Source organism: Artemia sp. Qi Xiang Cuo, chromosome 2 (genome assembly GCF_049724085.1).
Source record: "Artemia sp. Qi Xiang Cuo chromosome 2, ASM4972408v1, whole genome shotgun sequence".
Lineage (NCBI taxonomy): Eukaryota > Metazoa > Arthropoda > Branchiopoda > Anostraca > Artemiidae > Artemia > Artemia sp. Qi Xiang Cuo.
In genome coordinates this window covers 90,104,990-90,122,455 of record NC_142795.1, presented here as the reverse complement: position 1 = coordinate 90,122,455, position 17,466 = coordinate 90,104,990, and the positions used below count along the sequence as shown (strand labels likewise).

At 34.9% G+C, this 17,466-nt stretch overlaps 1 protein-coding gene across 1 annotated transcript in view; it reads left to right on the top strand.

Moving 5' to 3' along the window:
• Positions 1 to 13,094: 13,094 nt before the first annotated feature.
• The window catches only part of velo (sentrin-specific protease 6 veloren), an 83,330-nt gene continuing 78,958 nt past the window's right edge, over positions 13,095 to 17,466 (top strand). The window contains exon 1 of the mRNA XM_089104240.1: positions 13,095 to 13,115. Within this exon, the coding sequence (XP_088960366.1) occupies positions 13,113 to 13,115 (3 nt within the window). The 5' untranslated portion in view covers positions 13,095 to 13,112. The remainder of the gene's footprint in view (positions 13,116 to 17,466) is intronic.

Below are 17,466 nucleotides of genomic sequence, written 5' to 3'. Positions count from 1 at the left end.
AGGCTTTGAAGTCATTTACCAGCTCTTGCCGATAGTGGGGGTACAATCCCTGTCGAACAATATTTGTGACTTTCTGCTTTCCCGCCGTCACACGGTTTAGGACATGCTTCCCAGGTAAGGACTTGAGGAGATGGATAAGTTTATCTGACAGTGAGAAAGGCAAATTGTTGGCAACAAGGAACTCTTCTATTTTTGCCTCTGTCTCCAGAACCTTGTCATCTAGGCACTTATCAAAAAATGTTCCAATAGGCTTCAATTTTCCTGATTTCGAAAATTCTCCCTCCATTTCTTTGTGTTTCTTGCCCTTCATGTGCTGAATCAAAGCACATTTTCTTTGGCTTCCAATATTTATAGTAGGTGTACAGTACTTGCATTCTGCAATAGAGTCTGATGGTGCACCAGACCAATTAGTCCCTTTACCAAGCCATTCCAAAAACTGAGCCTCCACTTCCCACGTCACTTTGTACTTTTGTTCATACATCTTTTAAACAGTCTTAGAAAAACTTCCAGGTTTCTTCACGGGCCTAGATTTTCTTTCTTTTTCATCATCAGTATCACTGTCACTGACTTTGTAAAACTCATCCTCCACTCTTACAGAACTATTTTTCTTCACCTGAAAAGGAAAGGCTGGTTAATTTTTTTTTCCATAATATTTGATATTAACTGACCGCTTTGAAAGAGGTTTGCAATGCGTCTTTTGTTCAGCAATGCAAGTGGCAAAAAAATTAACCTCCTTTCAAGAATGACACAGTTTTGCCAAAAAAGACACATTTTTGGATTCTCAGGAACACATTTTCGGATGCTCAGGAACACATTCGTGGACTAGAAAGTTGGCAACCGTGGGCGGTGGGGGTTGCACCCCCCCCCCTAACTTTTTGGCCATTCGGTATAACATCTATAGCAGGAAAAAGCCTGAATTGAGATGAGAGCAGATCATGTTCTGGTAAAACTTCAGAATACCTTAGGAGCCTGAAACAGCTAAAATTTAAATCGAATTTAAAATAAAATAGAAGAAATCTCCTCAGCTCTCAGTCAAATGTTGGCACATATATTTTTCTCTACTTTGCCTTATTCCTTTGTTCTTATGTGGAAGCTTCTCCTCTTTAGCCTGCCTACCAAGTGAATGGCCAAAATACTATACATTATAGACTTAGTTTTTTCATGGAAAATAAACTTTAGCTTATTTCAACAGGGTAGGCCACAAGTCACCATACAGAGACAAACTATTTATGTTTCTATCAGAAAAAATTTCTTTCGTGCTCTGCATGGTTACCAATATTTTTGAAAGTACATTGCAATATGTTTATCCTACTCTTGATGAGCATAAATTAGCAAATTATAATACGCTGTAAAAACATAAGCATTTTTTCTGTTTATGGTGACTTCTTCTTTCATGCTTAACCTTTTACTCAAAAGAGAATAAAAGGAATACTAAGATAGAGGTCAGGGACGTCATTTGCCATGGAGGAAAGGGGGTTGCCCACTTAAAATCTTCAGAGGCCATCTCAACTTTCAAAATAAAGTAGTCTACTCTAAAATAGAGTAGAAATGGAAGCACACAATTAGTTCGAGTGCTTCCATGGCGACTTTTAAGTTTCATTTATACTTCAATAGCAACAAATATTGTTTTTCGTTTTAAGATTGATATTCATATTCAATTTACGCATTACTCGCTTTAAAATCTATTTATTCATTTATATTATTACTTGTTGTATGTTTTTACCATGATTTTTTATTTAATTTCTATTCGTTTTGGGTTTCATTTATTCTTAAATAGTAATGTCTGGTCATTTTGAGTTTGAATTTTAACAGTTATTTGTATATTGTTAGCATAATTCTATAAATGAATTTGATTTTCTTTCAAAAAAATATTTTTTAGAAATTTTTTTAATTAATTTTTTGTCGTTTTTGATTGTTAGAAATTCTTGGTTTTTAAAAATTCCTTATTTAAAAACCAAACTTAAAAAAAAAAATCAAATATTAATCAAAATATCAACATTGATATCAAAGTAACATTATCAAAGTGAGAAAATGGGTTTGTGTCAACCTCGGAGTTTTTGTTATCTGATGTTTGAACTATTTTTAACAATATTACTATCTTAAAATTTTTTCGGATGGGTTTGTAAAAAAATGGCGTGGGGGGGGGGGAGACTAAATGAAGCTTCGGTCTATTTTGACTCTTTAAAATTGAATTAGAACTTTCTATTTTCAATCAAATGATCTCTCTCTCTGAAGTTTATACGAGTATCCCTTCTATAAGAACGGCCTACCCAGGCACAAAAGCCTACCCAGTTCCTAAGATCAACACCAACGTCCTTTAGCGATGCCAGACAACTATCAAAACTCTGGAACACGCCTTCAGCAGTCCCATTGGGACAGGTGACACTGTCTAGGACATCTACATTTGTCTCTAGTTTCTCGTCTACAAAACTCACACAAATAGCTAGCTGTTTGCAAGCAGTATGGTCTGTTGTTTCATCGATAATAATCGAGAACGTGGAGACTTTGAGGTCATTTACCAGCTCTTGCCGATAGTGGGTTTACAATCCCTGTCGAACAATACTTGTGACTTTCTGCTTTCCTGCCGTCACACGGTTTAGAACATCCTTCCCAGATAAGGACTTGAGGGGATGGATAAGTTTGTCTGACAGCGAGAAAGGCAAAATGTTGGCAACAAGGAACTCTCCTATTTTTGCCTCTGTTTCCAGAACCTTGTCCTCTAGGGACTTATCAAAAAATGTTCCAATTGGCTTCAATTTTCTTGATTTCAAAAATTCTCCCTCCATTTCTTTGTGTTTCTTGCCCTTCATGTGCTGAATCAAAGCACCTTTTCCTTGGCTTCCAATATTTATTGTAGGTGTACAGTACTTGCATTCTGCAATAGAGTCTGATGGTGCACCACACCAATTAGTCCCTTTACCAAGCCATTCCAAAAACTGAGCCTCCGTTTCCCACATCACTTTGTACTTTTGTTCATACATCTTTTAAACAGTCTTAGAAAAACTTCCAGGTTTCTTCACCGGCCTATATTTTCTTTCTTTTTATCATCAGTATCACTGTCACTGACATTTTAAAACTCATCCTCCATTCTTACAGAACTATTTTTCTTCAACTGAAAAAGAAAGGCTGGTTAATTTTTTTGTTCCATAATATTTGATATTAACTGACCGCTTTGAAAGAGGTTTGTAATGCGTCTTTTGTTCAGCAATGCAAGTAGCAAAAAAATAACCTCCTTTCAAGAATGACACATTTTTGCCAAAAAAAAACACATTTTTGGATGCTCAGGGACACATTTTTGGATGCTCAGGAACACATTCGTGGACTAGAAAGTTGGCAACCGTAGGCGGTGCGGGTTGCACCACCCCCCAACTTTTTGGCCATTTGGTATAACATCTATAGCAGGAAAAAGCCTGAATTCAGATGAGAGCAGATCATGTTCTGGTAAAACTTCAGAATACCTTAGGAGCCTGAAATAGCTAAAATTTAAATCGAATTTAAAATAAAATAGAAGAAATCTCCTCAGCTCTCAGTCAAATGTTGGCAGATATATCTTTCTCTACTTTGCCTTATTTTTTTGTTCTTATGTGGGAGCTTTTCCTCTTTAGCCTGCCTACCAAGTAAATGGCCAAAATACTATACATTATAGACTTAGTTTTTTCATGGAAAATAAACTTTAGCTTATTTCAACAGGGTGGACCACAAGTCACCATGCAGAGACAAACTATTTATGTTTCTATCAGAAAAATTTCTTTCATGCTCTGCATGGTTACCAATATTTTTGAAAGTACATTGCAATATGTTTATCCTACTCTTGATGAACATAATTAGCAAATTATAATACGCTGTAAAAACATAAGCATTTTTCTATTTATGGTGACTTGTTCTTTCGTGCTTAACCTTTTACTCAAAAGAGAATAAAAGGAATACTAAGATAGAGGTCAGGGACGTCATTTGCCATGGAGCAAAGGGGGTTGCCCACTTAGGATCTTCAGAAGTCATCTCAACTTTCAAAATAAAGTGGTCTACTCTAAAATAGAGTAGAAATGGAAGCACTCAATTAGTTCGAGTACTTTGACAGAAAACTTGCTAAAAACCTGTTACTTCTAAGAGAAATTTGATAGTGTTAAGTAAAATTTTGTTAGTATTTAAGAAAATTTGTTAGTGTTAAGAAAAACTCACTATTTCTGACACAAGACTTGTTATCATAAGCAAAAAAATTGCTACTCCTAAGAAAAATTTGGTATGTATGACAGATAGCTTGTTACATCTAACAGATAACTTGTTATCACTGATAAAATTTTTTTACTTCTACGAGAAAGTTGCTACCTTTGACGGTAAACTTGGCGCTATTAGAAGAAATGTTGTTACTTCTATAAGAAAATTTGAGTGTGTTAAGTAAAAGTTTGTTAGTATTAATGGAAAATGTTGCTACTTCGAAGAGAAAATTTGTTACTGTTAAGAAACAACTTGCTACTTCTGACAGAAGACTTGTTATCATAAGCAAAAAAGTGCTACTTCTAAGAAAAATTTGGTATGTTTGACAGAAAAACTTGTTACTTCTAACAGATAGCTTGTTATCACTGACGAAAAATTGTTACTTCTATGAGAAATTTGTTATATTTCATGGAAAAGTTGGGGCTATTAGAAAATTTGTTACTGTTAAAAAAAAACCTGTTACTTCTTGGATAATTTGATAGTGTTAAGTAAAATTTTGTTAGTATTTAAGAAAATTTGTTAGTGTTAAGAAAAAACTTACTATTTCTGACACATAACTTGTTATCATAAGCAAAAATTGTTACTCCTAACAAAAATTTGGTAAGTATGACAGATAACTTGTTACATCTAACAGATAACTTGTTATCACTGATAAATTTTTTTTACTTCTATGAGAAAGTTGCTACCTTTGACGGTAAACTTGGTGCTATTAGAAGAAATGTTGTTTCTTCTATAAGAAAATTTGAGCGTGTTAATTAAAAGTTCGTTAGTATTTAGGGAAAATGTTGTTACTTCGAAGAGGAAATTTGTTAATGTTAAGAAAAACTTGCTACTTCTGACAGAAGACTTGTTATCATAAGCACAAAAATTGTTACTTCTACGAAAAATTTTGTATGTATGACAGAAAACTTTTTACTTCTAACAGATAACTTGTTATCGCTGACGAAAAATTGTTACTTCTATGAGAAATTTGTTATCTTTGGTGGAAAAGTTGGGGCTATTAGAAAATTTGTTACGGTTAAAAAAACCTGTTACTTCTAGGATAATATGATAGTATTAAGTAAACGTTTGTTAGTATTGAGGGAAAATGTTGTTATTTCGATGAAAAAATTTGTTATTATTAAGAAAAACTTCCTACTTATCACAGAAAAGATGTTATAATAAGCGAAAAAATTGTTACTTCTAAGAAAAATTTGTTATCTTTGCTGAACAACTTGCTTGTTCTAGCAGAAATCGTGTTATCAGTGACGAAAAATTGTTACTTTTAAGATAAAATTTGTTATCTCTGACGGATAAGTTGGAGACTTGGAGTTATTAAAAAACATTTGTTACTGTTATGAAAATACTTGTTATTACTTTCCATAATTTTCTAAATTTTCTCACAGAAAAATGGGTTTGAATAGGTTGAAAAATCGGGTGCTCACATTCTGTTAATGAAATTTCCCCGGAGTATTTTTCCGGGAGGAGGAGGGCCCAGGGACGCACGCCGGGGGGGGGGGGCGCCGGACCCGATCCCCCTCCTGGGAATCTCATGATTTTTTTATTTTCCTATAATTTTCTAATTTTTCTCACAGAAAAATGGGTTTGGCTGGGGTGAAAAATGGGGTTCTCACGTTTTTTTGACTCGTCAGAAAAAACGCACCAGTAAGCATGCAACAGTGATATGTCTGTACCTTAAAACCACTTGCTCTTTATTTTCTCTTTTAACTTTACTTTCACTTTACTTTAACTGCAATTACTGCTACCACTGCCACTGCTGCTACTAGTGCTACTTCTACTACTACTACTCTTACTATTATTGCTACTACTACTACTATTACTACTGCTACTACTACTAGTAGTACTACTACTACTGCTACTAATACTACTGATACTACTACTAATACTACTTTTACTGCTACTAATACTACTGCTACTAATACTATTACTACTGCTACTACTTTTACTACTGGTACTGCTACCACTAGTACTAATACTATTTATATAGAGGCAAGGGTGTGTCGCGTGGTGTAACATGCGCTTGAAACGGAGGTGTGCACTGTAATGTCATAGGGCATGCGCTAGAAACAGGGCTGAGGGGCTAGTAGCTTATCATTAAAACTTGTGAATTATACGGACCACATTCCAAGTAATCATATAATATAAAACTGAAATCCTTTAAATCTTGCCAGCCGTCACCTAGAAAAAGTTGACCGCATTGTACAGGTGTGTCACATGACATCAGCGAGCACATCACGGGAAAAGGGAGAGGGCTCTCATAGAAGCCTGGGGAGGGCTCTCACAGAAGCAGTGAGGGTGTGTCATACAAAACAAAGGGGATGTGTCATAGAACAAACATCTGATCAAACCATTGAACTCTCGCCAAGGACGAGAATGTCGCCTAGAAACAGGTGACCGTATTGTATAGGTGTGTTGCGTGACGTCAGAGGGCATGTCCTAGAAATCCTATGGAAAAAGGGAGGGCATGTCCTTGAAATCCTATGGAAAAAGGGAGGGCATGTCTTTAAAAGCAGAGTGGCGATACTACTCCTCTTAAGGGTCAAAAGTAATTGGAGGGCAACGAACACCCCTTCCACGCCAATTATTTCCCAAAACACACCCAATCAAAATTTTGAGATAGCCATTTTGTTCCACGTGGTTTATTTCCAGATAGAAATTATGTTTTCGAGGAGGACACTCCCCCACAGCCCTCAGGGCAAGGGTTGTAAGTTATGCCCTGGGGGCATGTAAGCTTTTTATCGAAAGCGTTGTCGTAGAAGGGCTCTTTCGATTGAAATTAAAATGACTAGTGACCTTTTTAATAGTCGAAAGTGATTAGAAGGCAACTAACACCCCTCCCATGCCTACCATTTCCCCAAACACATCCAATCAAAATTTTTAGATAGCCATTTTGTTCAACGTCGTTAAACAATCTGGAAATTATATCTTTGAGCATGACACACTCCCCCCCCCCAAGGTCTTGAGGGTGAGGGTTATAAGTTATGCCCTGGGGGCATATATGGTTCTTATGGAAGGAATGCTCGTATAAACTTTAGAGAGGGTTCATTCGATTGGAAATTGAAAGTTCTATTTCAATTTTTCAGCGTTAAAAGATATTTATAGCAACAAATATTGTTTTTCGTTTTAAGATTGATATTCATATTCAATTTACGCATTACTCGCTTTAAAATCTATTTATTCATTTATATTATTACTTGTTGTATGTTTTTACCATGATTTTTTATTTAATTTCTATTCGTTTTGGGTTTCATTTATTCTTAAATAGTAATTCCTGGTCGTTTTGAGTTTTAAGTTTAAAGGTATTTGTATATTGTGAGCTTAAGTTTAAAATGGACTTTCATTTTATTTGAAAAAATTATTTTTTGGAAAATTTTTGAATTAATTTTTTTTAGTTTTTTATTGCAAAAAATTTCAAGTTTTTAAAAATTCCTTATTTCAAAATCAAACTTAAAAAAAAAATCAAATATTCATCAAAGTATCCAAATTGATATCAAAGAACAATATCAAAGTGAAAAAATGGGTTTGTGTCAACCTCGGAGTTTTTATTATCTGATGTTTGAAATATTTTTAACAATATTACTATCTTAAAAATTTTTCGGATGGGTGTGTAAAAAAATGGCGTGGGGGGGGGGGGAGACTAAATTAAGCGTCGGTCTATTTTGACTCTTTAAAAGTGAATTAGAACTTTCTATTTTCAATCAAATGATCTCTCTCTCTGAAGTTTATACGAGTATCCCTTCTATAAGAACGGCCTACCCAGGCACAAAAGCCTACCCAGTTCCTAAGATCAACACCAACGTCCTTTAGCGATGCCAGACAACTATCAAAACTCTGGAACACGCCTTCAGCAGTCCCATTGGGACAGGTGACAATGTCTAGGAAATCTACATTTGTCTCTAGTTTCTCGTCTACAAAACTCACACAAATAGCTAGCTGTTTGCAAGCAGTATTGTCCGTTGTTTCATCGATAATAATCGAGAACGTGGAGACTTTGAGGTCATTTACCAGCTCTTGCCGATAGTGGGTTTACAATCCCTGTCGAACAATACTTGTGACTTTCTGCTTTCCTGCCGTCACACGGTTTAGAACATCCTTCCCAGATAAGGACTTGAGGAGATGGATAGGTTTGTCTGACAGCAAGAAAGGCAAATTGTTGGCAACAAGGAACTCTTCTATTTTTTCCTCTGTTTCCAGCACCTTGTCCTCTAGGGAATTATCAAAAAATTTTCCAATAGGCTTCAATTTTCTTGATTTCGAAAATTCTCCCTCCATTTCTTTGTGTTTCTTGTCCTTCGTGTGCTGAATCAAAGCACCTTTTCCTTGGCTACTAATATTTATTGTAGGTGTACAGTACTTGCATTCTGCAATAGAGTCTGATGGTGCACCACACCAATTAGTCCCTTTACCAAGCCATTCCAAAAACTGAGCCTCCGTTTCCCACATCACTTTGTACTTTTGTTCATACATCTTTTAAACAGTCTTAGAAAAACTTCCAGGTTTCTTCACTGGCCTATATTTTCTTTCTTTTTTATCATCAGTATCACTGTCACTGACATTTTAAAACTCATCCTCCATTCTTACAGAACTATTTTTCTTCAACTGAAAAAGAAAGGCTGGTTAATTTTTTTTGTTCCATAATATTTGATATTAACTGACCGCTTTGAAAGAGGTTTGTAATGCGTCTTTTGTTCAGCAATGCAAGTAGCAAAAAAAATAACCTCCTTTCAAGAATGACACATTTTTGCCAAAAAAAAACACATTTTTGGATGCTCAGGGACACATTTTTGGATGCTCAGGAACACATTCGTGGACTAGAAAGTTGGCAACCGTAGGCGGTGCGGGTTGCACCACCCCCCAACTTTTTGGCCATTTGGTATAACATCTATAGCAGGAAAAAGCCTGAATTCAGATGAGAGCAGATCATGTTCTGGTAAAACTTCAGAATACCTTAGGAGCCTGAAATAGCTAAAATTTAAATCGAATTTAAAATAAAATAGAAGAAATCTCCTCAGCTCTCAGTCAAATGTTGGCAGATATATCTTTCTCTACTTTGCCTTATTTTTTTGTTCTTATGTGGGAGCTTTTCCTCTTTAGCCTGCCTACCAAGTAAATGGCCAAAATACTATACATTATAGACTTAGTTTTTTCATGGAAAATAAACTTTAGCTTATTTCAACAGGGTGGACCACAAGTCACCATGCAGAGACAAACTATTTATGTTTCTATCAGAAAAAATTTCTTTCATGCTCTGCATGGTTACCAATATTTTTGAAAGTACATTGCAATATGTTTATCCTACTCTTGATGAACATAATTAGCAAATTATAATACGCTGTAAAAACATAAGCATTTTTCTATTTATGGTGACTTGTTCTTTCGTGCTTAACCTTTTACTCAAAAGAGAATAAAAGGAATACTAAGATAGAGGTCAGGGACGTCATTTGCCATGGAGCAAAGGGGGTTGCCCACTTAGGATCTTCAGAAGTCATCTCAACTTTCAAAATAAAGTGGTCTACTCTAAAATAGAGTAGAAATGGAAGCACTCAATTAGTTCGAGTGCTTCCATGGCAACTTTTAATTTTCATTTATGCTTCAATAGCAAAAATATTGTTTTTCGTTTTAAGCTTGATATTCATATTCAATTTACACATTACTCGCTTTAAGATCTGTTTATTCATTTATATTATTACATGTTATATGTTTTTGCCATGATTGTTTATTTAATTTCTATTCGTTTTGGGTTTCATTTATTCTTTAATAGTAATTTCTGGTCGTTTTGAGTTTGAATTTTAAAATGTAATTTGTAACTACTGAGCTTAAGTTTAAAATTTTCTTTACTTTTCTTTGAAAAAAATATTTTTCGGAAATTTTTTTAATTAATTTTCGTTCGTTTTTTATTGCAAAAAATTCAAGCTTCTTAAAAATTCCTTATTTCAAAATCAAACTTAAAAAAAAATCAAGTATTTATGAAAGTAACAAAACTGATATTAAAGTAACAATATCAAAGTGAAAAAATGGGTTCGTGTCAACATCGGAGTTTTTATTATCTGATGCTTGAACTATTTTTAACAAAATTGCTATCTCAAAATTTTTTTGGATGGGTATGGGAAAAAAGGGCGTGGGGGGGGGGCTAAATTAAGCTTCGGTCTTTTTTGACTCTTTAACTAGACCTATACTTGACTCTTTAACTAGAACTTTCTATTTTCAATCAAATAATCTCTCTCTGAAGTTTATACGAGTATCCCTTCTATAAGAACAATATATGTCCCCAGAGTATAACTTACAACGCCTATCCCTGGGCCCTGTGGGGTTGTATCTTCTCATGGTTGAACCATTTTTAAAAAAATGGTAACCTGAAATTTTTATCGGATGGGTTTATCCATCCAATACACCCATAGGTGTGGAGGGCAGGAGGGGCTAGTTGCCCTCTGATCTTTTTTCACTCTGAGAAAATGAACTACAACTTTTAATTTCCGTTCAAATGAACCCTCTCTGAAGTTAAACGAGCATACCTCCCAATAGAACAATGTATGCCCCCAGAGCAATATTTACAACGCCTGCCCCGGCCCTGGGGGGGGGGGGTATCGACACAGGAGTTTTTCTTATCTGATCTTTGAATTATTTTTAACGAAATGACCATATGTAAACGAGTTTTGTTATATGATCTTTGATCTATTTTGAACAAAATGGCTACCTTAAATTTTTTATCAGATAAATTTGGGGAAAAAAGGCTTGGGGGGGCAGTTGCCCTCCGATTACTTTTGATCCTTAAAAAGGGCTAAAACCTACTGCGTCATTGGCGCTTTACTGAAAACCAATTTTATGACAAATAATTTCTTTTGTACTTAATGTTGAAAATAAACATTAAAATTATAGCAACATTTTGAACTGATGAGCTTTCAGCAATTAATATCATTATATATCAAATATTCAGTTTAATTTATTACCTCTTTTTAAAGTTGTTAAAGACGAATATAGTTTCCCTACAAACAAGATCCCCTTTATTCGTATTCAAAATCTTCAGATCTATCCCTTTATAATCTTTTGGCATTTCCCTATCCAAGGAAATGTATAATGAAAATAATATCCCTACCTCTTTCTTCCACTTCCATATACGTTCCCTGTTTAGGTTTCATAGACCTTAATTACGAAAGAGACGACACAATACAAATGCTTAGAGCTACCACCCTTAATACACTCGAAGATCAAGAGAGGCATGACCAGGGACTTGAATATCCCCTAAAACAGTGATTAGCTTCACCTGTTACAAAACCGGACTAGTATAAAATCTGACCCATATTACAGCCCTCTTATCTAAAAGGCAAAAAGAAAGCAAAAATTTGAATCATCCTTGTTTTGTTCATTCTGAATCACTTACGAAAAAAAAAAAAAATAGAAATTGGGTAAACCCATCTGAACCTCTCCATCAAGCCGTGTTGGTTTCTGTCTATGCTTACCTCAAGTGGCCCCTCATCGAGGCAGAAGATCTGGAAAAAACAAGATCATAGAGTATCCCCCAGATTTTCCAGGTGGGTAGGTTAGAGATGCGAAAACTTGGCTTCAGATACTGGGGAGAGGGTTAACTCTCTGCTTTTGTTGGTTTGGACGGAAATGTTTGAATTAAGTGTACAATTTTGGTAATAGGGAAGTGACAGTCTGTTTCATTTTTCTTATTAAAACCAGGTTACCGTTTTATAATTGGCTAAAAAAAACACTTTTTTTACAGCAATATACCCAGCGAAAAAACATATTCTGACCTTTTTGCAATTAGATTTGATCGTGAACCCTTAGTCATGCCAAATTTCATAATGGAATATACAGCAGAAACTAGCGAAAATTTTGGCTACATATCTTATTTCTATCTTTATGGGGGAAAATCATTTTATGTCTAGAAAAATTATATTCTAATTTGTAATGCAAAGACACGCAAATTGACATACATTCTCAAAACATTATTGTAATGAAATTGAATTTTAGAACAAAGAGCGAGTTTGGAGAAATAGTATTCAGCCTTATTTTTAGCATCACCCTAAATATGGTGTAAAAAGAGACGAAAATTCAATCGGAAACGATTTTTCAAATGAAAGCCACATTAAAAATTAATCTCATTTATGAGGGTGATGCTGCCCCCCCCCTAACCGCCACTCTTAATATTAAAGTTTGAATTTTTCAATACAGTGAAAATTCGCACTGCCAAAGAAAAGCAATTTGATAAGAACTCGGTATCTTCGGAGTCTTTCAAGAATCAAAGATAATATGAATTTCTTTAATTTAAACAATATCATTTCTAGTTTTAATGTTTCTTATTAAATATTATTTTCTTGTTTGACAACCAATTAGACCGCTTTGCGCATCACTAAAGTCTCTCTGTCCTAAAACTAACAATTAGAATTTCAATTTGACCCTGAAAAATAATTCGTTATGGATTTGCTTTTACTATATGTAATCTGACCATAATTACAAAAGAATAAACCTGGTCTTCATTCTTCAATCCTTTGTCTCTGACCAGTGGCTACTTAACTTTTTTTTAGCGGAAGGAAGACACCTATATTATCATAGTTTTTCTTTTTTTGGAAGAAATAGAAGATTAATAATCCGCATTAGGTTTTTTGTAGTTTTGTTAACATGTTGCTTTTGTTTTATTAGAAAAACAGCTGAAGGAAAAGGTTAGTGTCTGTTAAAAATCCAATTGACGTTAACTGAGTTTTTAATGAAATCAGCGTCGAGGCGCTTTTGTCTATCCTTCAAATGAGTTGTTAGGTGAATGGATATAGGAACTCAATGATTAGCTTGGCTATCTGTTAAACATTATCACTCTACAGAAAGAAATTCTAGAAAATATTTCAAAACATCCTTAAACCCTTACTTTGGCCAGTCCTATGGCCTGTCATTTGTAAATGGTAACCATTAAACTTCCCATCTCCCTAGTGTGCTAATTTAGGCTAGCCCAGATCATTTAGGCTACACTCAGGCAATTTTTCAGTAGCATTGCTCTTTCTGTTAGATTTATTGATTCACTTATTATTGAGGCAGGGCAGGGCCTGTATTACTTGTCCAGTGCCTAAACTCAGACAGATAGCCTATCCTGATTAAAACATAGCCTATCTTTCCTGTGCATAGACAACAATCCATCTTTCCTGTACATAGGCTAGGATTTCTAATCTTAAACATTATATAGGTTTAGATAGTGACCCCCTACAACCTAGCCTATTTAAATATAATTATGCACTTTTACAGTGCTTGTCTAAGATTGAATCTCTTGGTTATTTAGATTTATGGTTCAAACTTTAAAAGATACTTCTTTAGTAACCAGTAAATACACAATACATTAATACTAATGAAATAAAACAAAACAGTATGGAAATATAATAGCTTAGAAACAAATTTGAGCTTTATATTTGCATATTAGGGGGGGGGGGTAAAGTATGGCATATATTAAATATGCAACCTAACCTAAGTACCTTTTTTTGGCCCTTCATCCCCAAAAAAACTAAAGTTTAAATATTTGTCATGGAGTGAGCAATACCTCACTAGGCACCAAAAACCTGTTTTTCATATAGCCTAGCATCTTTGAGATTTCATTGCAGTTCTCCTTACTTGTTTACTTGGTACTAAATAAGTAGCCTTGAGGGTAAAATTTACTTAAGCTACTTTTGGCTATTGTGGAAAGGGGTTAGGTTAGGAAAATGAAACTTTCAGGGATGGGTCTAAAGGCTAAAGTATGTCCCAGGAAGGTATTTTGAAATACCTACCCCCACTCCTTCTCCCTCTAGAGGGTCATGAAGTCTGCCTACATGACAGGTCTATACCAATTGAAATTTTGACCAAACAACATTTTACCTTAATTTTTAGTTATCAGTTTCTTTTTCTCTGGCTTTAGTTCTGAAAATGTGATTCCTGTTATTTGAGTAGACCTTTAAGCCATATTAATGTTTTTTTTTTCAAAATTTTAGAAATGTATTTGCATATCTTTAAAACCTTATAAATTGGGATTGAGCAAAGTTGTGAAGCTGAAAACAATTTTATTGCATTTCATTTAAGCAGAAGATCTGTTTTGCAAGGTTTCACTTTTATAACACACAGATTCTTAAAGGTAATCAAAGGTCAGGACCCTCTAGAGAGAGAAGGAGTAGAGGTAGGTACTTCAAAATACCTTCCCATGACATACTTTAGACTATAGACCTGTCCCTGAAAGTTTCATTTCCTAACTTAACCCCTTTCCAAGGTAGCCAAAAGTAGCTAAAGTAGAATTTTACCATCTTTAGAATCCTGTGTTCAAGATTAGGCTAGATAGTATTTTCCAAGATTAGCCTCAAGTCTTAAGTTTAATACTAGATCAGGCTGCACTGTTTTCTATCAGTATATTTGAAATTTTGAGTGTTATAAATAGTTTAAATATTCAAGCTAATCTCTTAGCCTACTTATTTAGCAGATTTTAAGTTATGATAGTAAGGATTGACCAACTTCAATAAAGTAACCCCTACAACCTAGCTTATTTAAATATAATTAAGCACTTTCACAGTACTTACCTGAGATTGATCTCTCCAATATTGATTCTCTTGGTTATTTGGATTTGTTGGTTCATACTTTAAGATCTTGTACTCAAGATTAGATAGTATTTTCCAAGATTAGCCTTAAGTGTAATACTAGATCAGGCTGCAATATTTTCTATCAGCACATTTGAAATTGTGGTTGTAATAAATAGTTTAAATATTCAAGCTAATCACTAAGCCAACTTATTAAGAAGATTTTGACAAATTTAGTGGTAAAACAATCCCCTTTCTTGGTGGTATAGGATAGAGATTTTAACAATGATTTGGTTGTTAAAGTAATAGATAGAAGCCTAGAATAAGAGCTTTTTAAAAAGAAGCATGTTCAGAAAACAATTTTTACTTCATAATATGCAGAAAATCTATAGCTAACACATTTTGAATATGCTTCCACTATTCTTTCTCCCTTAACCTTCCTACCTAATGTGCAAATATATAGCCAAAATTATATATTTCCAATGCATTTTGTCATCTGTCACTCTTGTTTCCACAGGTAGTTGTCTATTATATAAAACTCACTCAAGAAGCAAAGTTTCCACCTATAAATTGAATCAAATGTTGACAACATCAAGAAACAGAAAACATATGGGAAATATATAATTTTGCCTATGTGTTTCCACATTATAATTGTTGTTTGGTAAAGTTCCCTGTTTGTCCCTTTAATTGATAAAGGTTCCTAAAGTCCCCTTTCTTGCTTTGGTTTAAAGATCTATATCATGAAGGCTACCAATACCTGCAAGTAAACAGTTTTCCTCATTTTCATTTTGATTGAGATTCTTGGAACCTAAGAAATTTTAAGGATTTGGCTTGACTAAGAAAGATAAAACTTGTTGTTGCATAGGCTACACTGTTACTGTCTGGATAGAGCCAACAGACTAGTCACAAAAAGGAGTGATCCCCTTTGCCTCTGGAGTCAATAGGCTAGGAGGTGGCAAGGTTTGATTGGCTTTGTTAATTACTTAGAAAAGCTTTTTCTGGGTGTTGACTTTTGCACACAGAGGAAAAAAAAAAGAATGGCTCAAAGTGCAAAATACAAAGGAGGCAGTGTTAAAATCAGGTTTCTTGCACAATTGTGAGCTTACACACATTTCCTGAACTATTAGACTGCTTACTAGTACCCTTTTTTTTATTTGAATACATTTCTGGTAGTAGTTTATATATATTTTTTTACTAACTTTTTTTTTTTAAGTTTAGGGTTTGAAGTTCTAGTTTGAATTAGATTGGGAAAGTGCAAATTCTGAGAGACTTGGCTGGAAGAGAAAGATGCAACAGGACACCAAATGAAACAGTGGTGTAGCCATAGAGCTGTTCCAGGAGATCTGTTCTCTTTCTACTGTTCTATATGCAATATATTGCTTGTCTGCCATAAAGGCTCCTATGCTGTACTGCAGAATGCCAGAACTGCTGAACATAAGAAGAATGTTACCATAAAGCTAATGCCAAATCAACTTCATCTCTCAGCAGCATCTTCCATGGAGAGCAGCAAACCAGCAAAACTGCCCATGTACCTAGGTGCTTATGTAGTGTGGGATGAAACAACAGTTGCAGAAATTACATGGGCTCTGAAGATGATTGAGTCTGAATATTCTGGGAAATCTGCAGACAGAATATTAGATGTATATAAAATGTTCCATGATACAGTGATCAAAAACTTTTTCTTTGAGCAAACAAAGTTTGCTTATTTTTTAAATGAAGCTCTTGGACCCTATTTCCAGAAGATAAACCCTTGATGATGTTGACAGAAAGCAGTTGCTGAAAGTGTTAACTTTTCTGTATCCAAATGAAGTTTCAAAGCCAATTTCTGCTTACAGTTTAAAACATTTTGCCAGGAAGTTACCCAATGTGACACAAAAAGACATGTTAGTTGACAAGTTTAAGCTAGTCAGGTTATCTGGACTTCCATTGGAACCAGGAAGGATTGACAGCAAGTGGAACAATGTGATCCAGGGAGGAAAATATCCAAACTTGTCTGAAGTCATAAAAAATGCTTTGACAATTTTGCATGGGTCTACTAGCATTGAGTGGGGTTTCTCCCTCTTTGGGCAAGTTCTCAGCAAAGAAATAGCTTTGATGAATGAGCAAACTTTGAATGCAAAACTGTTTGTGATAGATAGGAGGGGCAGATTTGGAGGACATGCAAAAAATGTTGCTGTCACTGAAGACTTGATAAAACTGGCCAAATCTGCTAGAAAGAGCTATTATTTGTACCTACTACAGTAAAAGCTTGAAAGAAAAAACTGATAAAGAGTGGCAGGATTTGGAAGCAATAGAATAGCCGTGAGAGCAGCAGCTTGATAAAACCTTTTTGAAAAGACAGACAATAGAGACTCCAAATATCTCTCAAAGAAAAAAAGAAGAGTTTGGTTCCAGGGAACAGGCTGCAGACAAGTTACTGAAGGAAGCTCATAACCCAAGGGGCGGATCCAGGATTTTTTTTTGGGGGGGGGGGCAAAATAGGTTGATCTGATAAACATGCATTAGGAGGAAGTTTATTTAATGCAAACTTTAATTAGTTAAGCAAATTACACTACTTTAGACTACGTTAGGAGGGCGCGCGCCCCCTTGCCCTCCCCCTGGATCTGCCACTGTCATAACCAGCCCAAAAAAGGGACTGAAAAGAAGGACATGGTCAAGGTGCAGCTAGTGCAGGCTATGATAGATGAGACTGAAAGAACCAGCTGCAGTTAGAGTCAAGAAACAG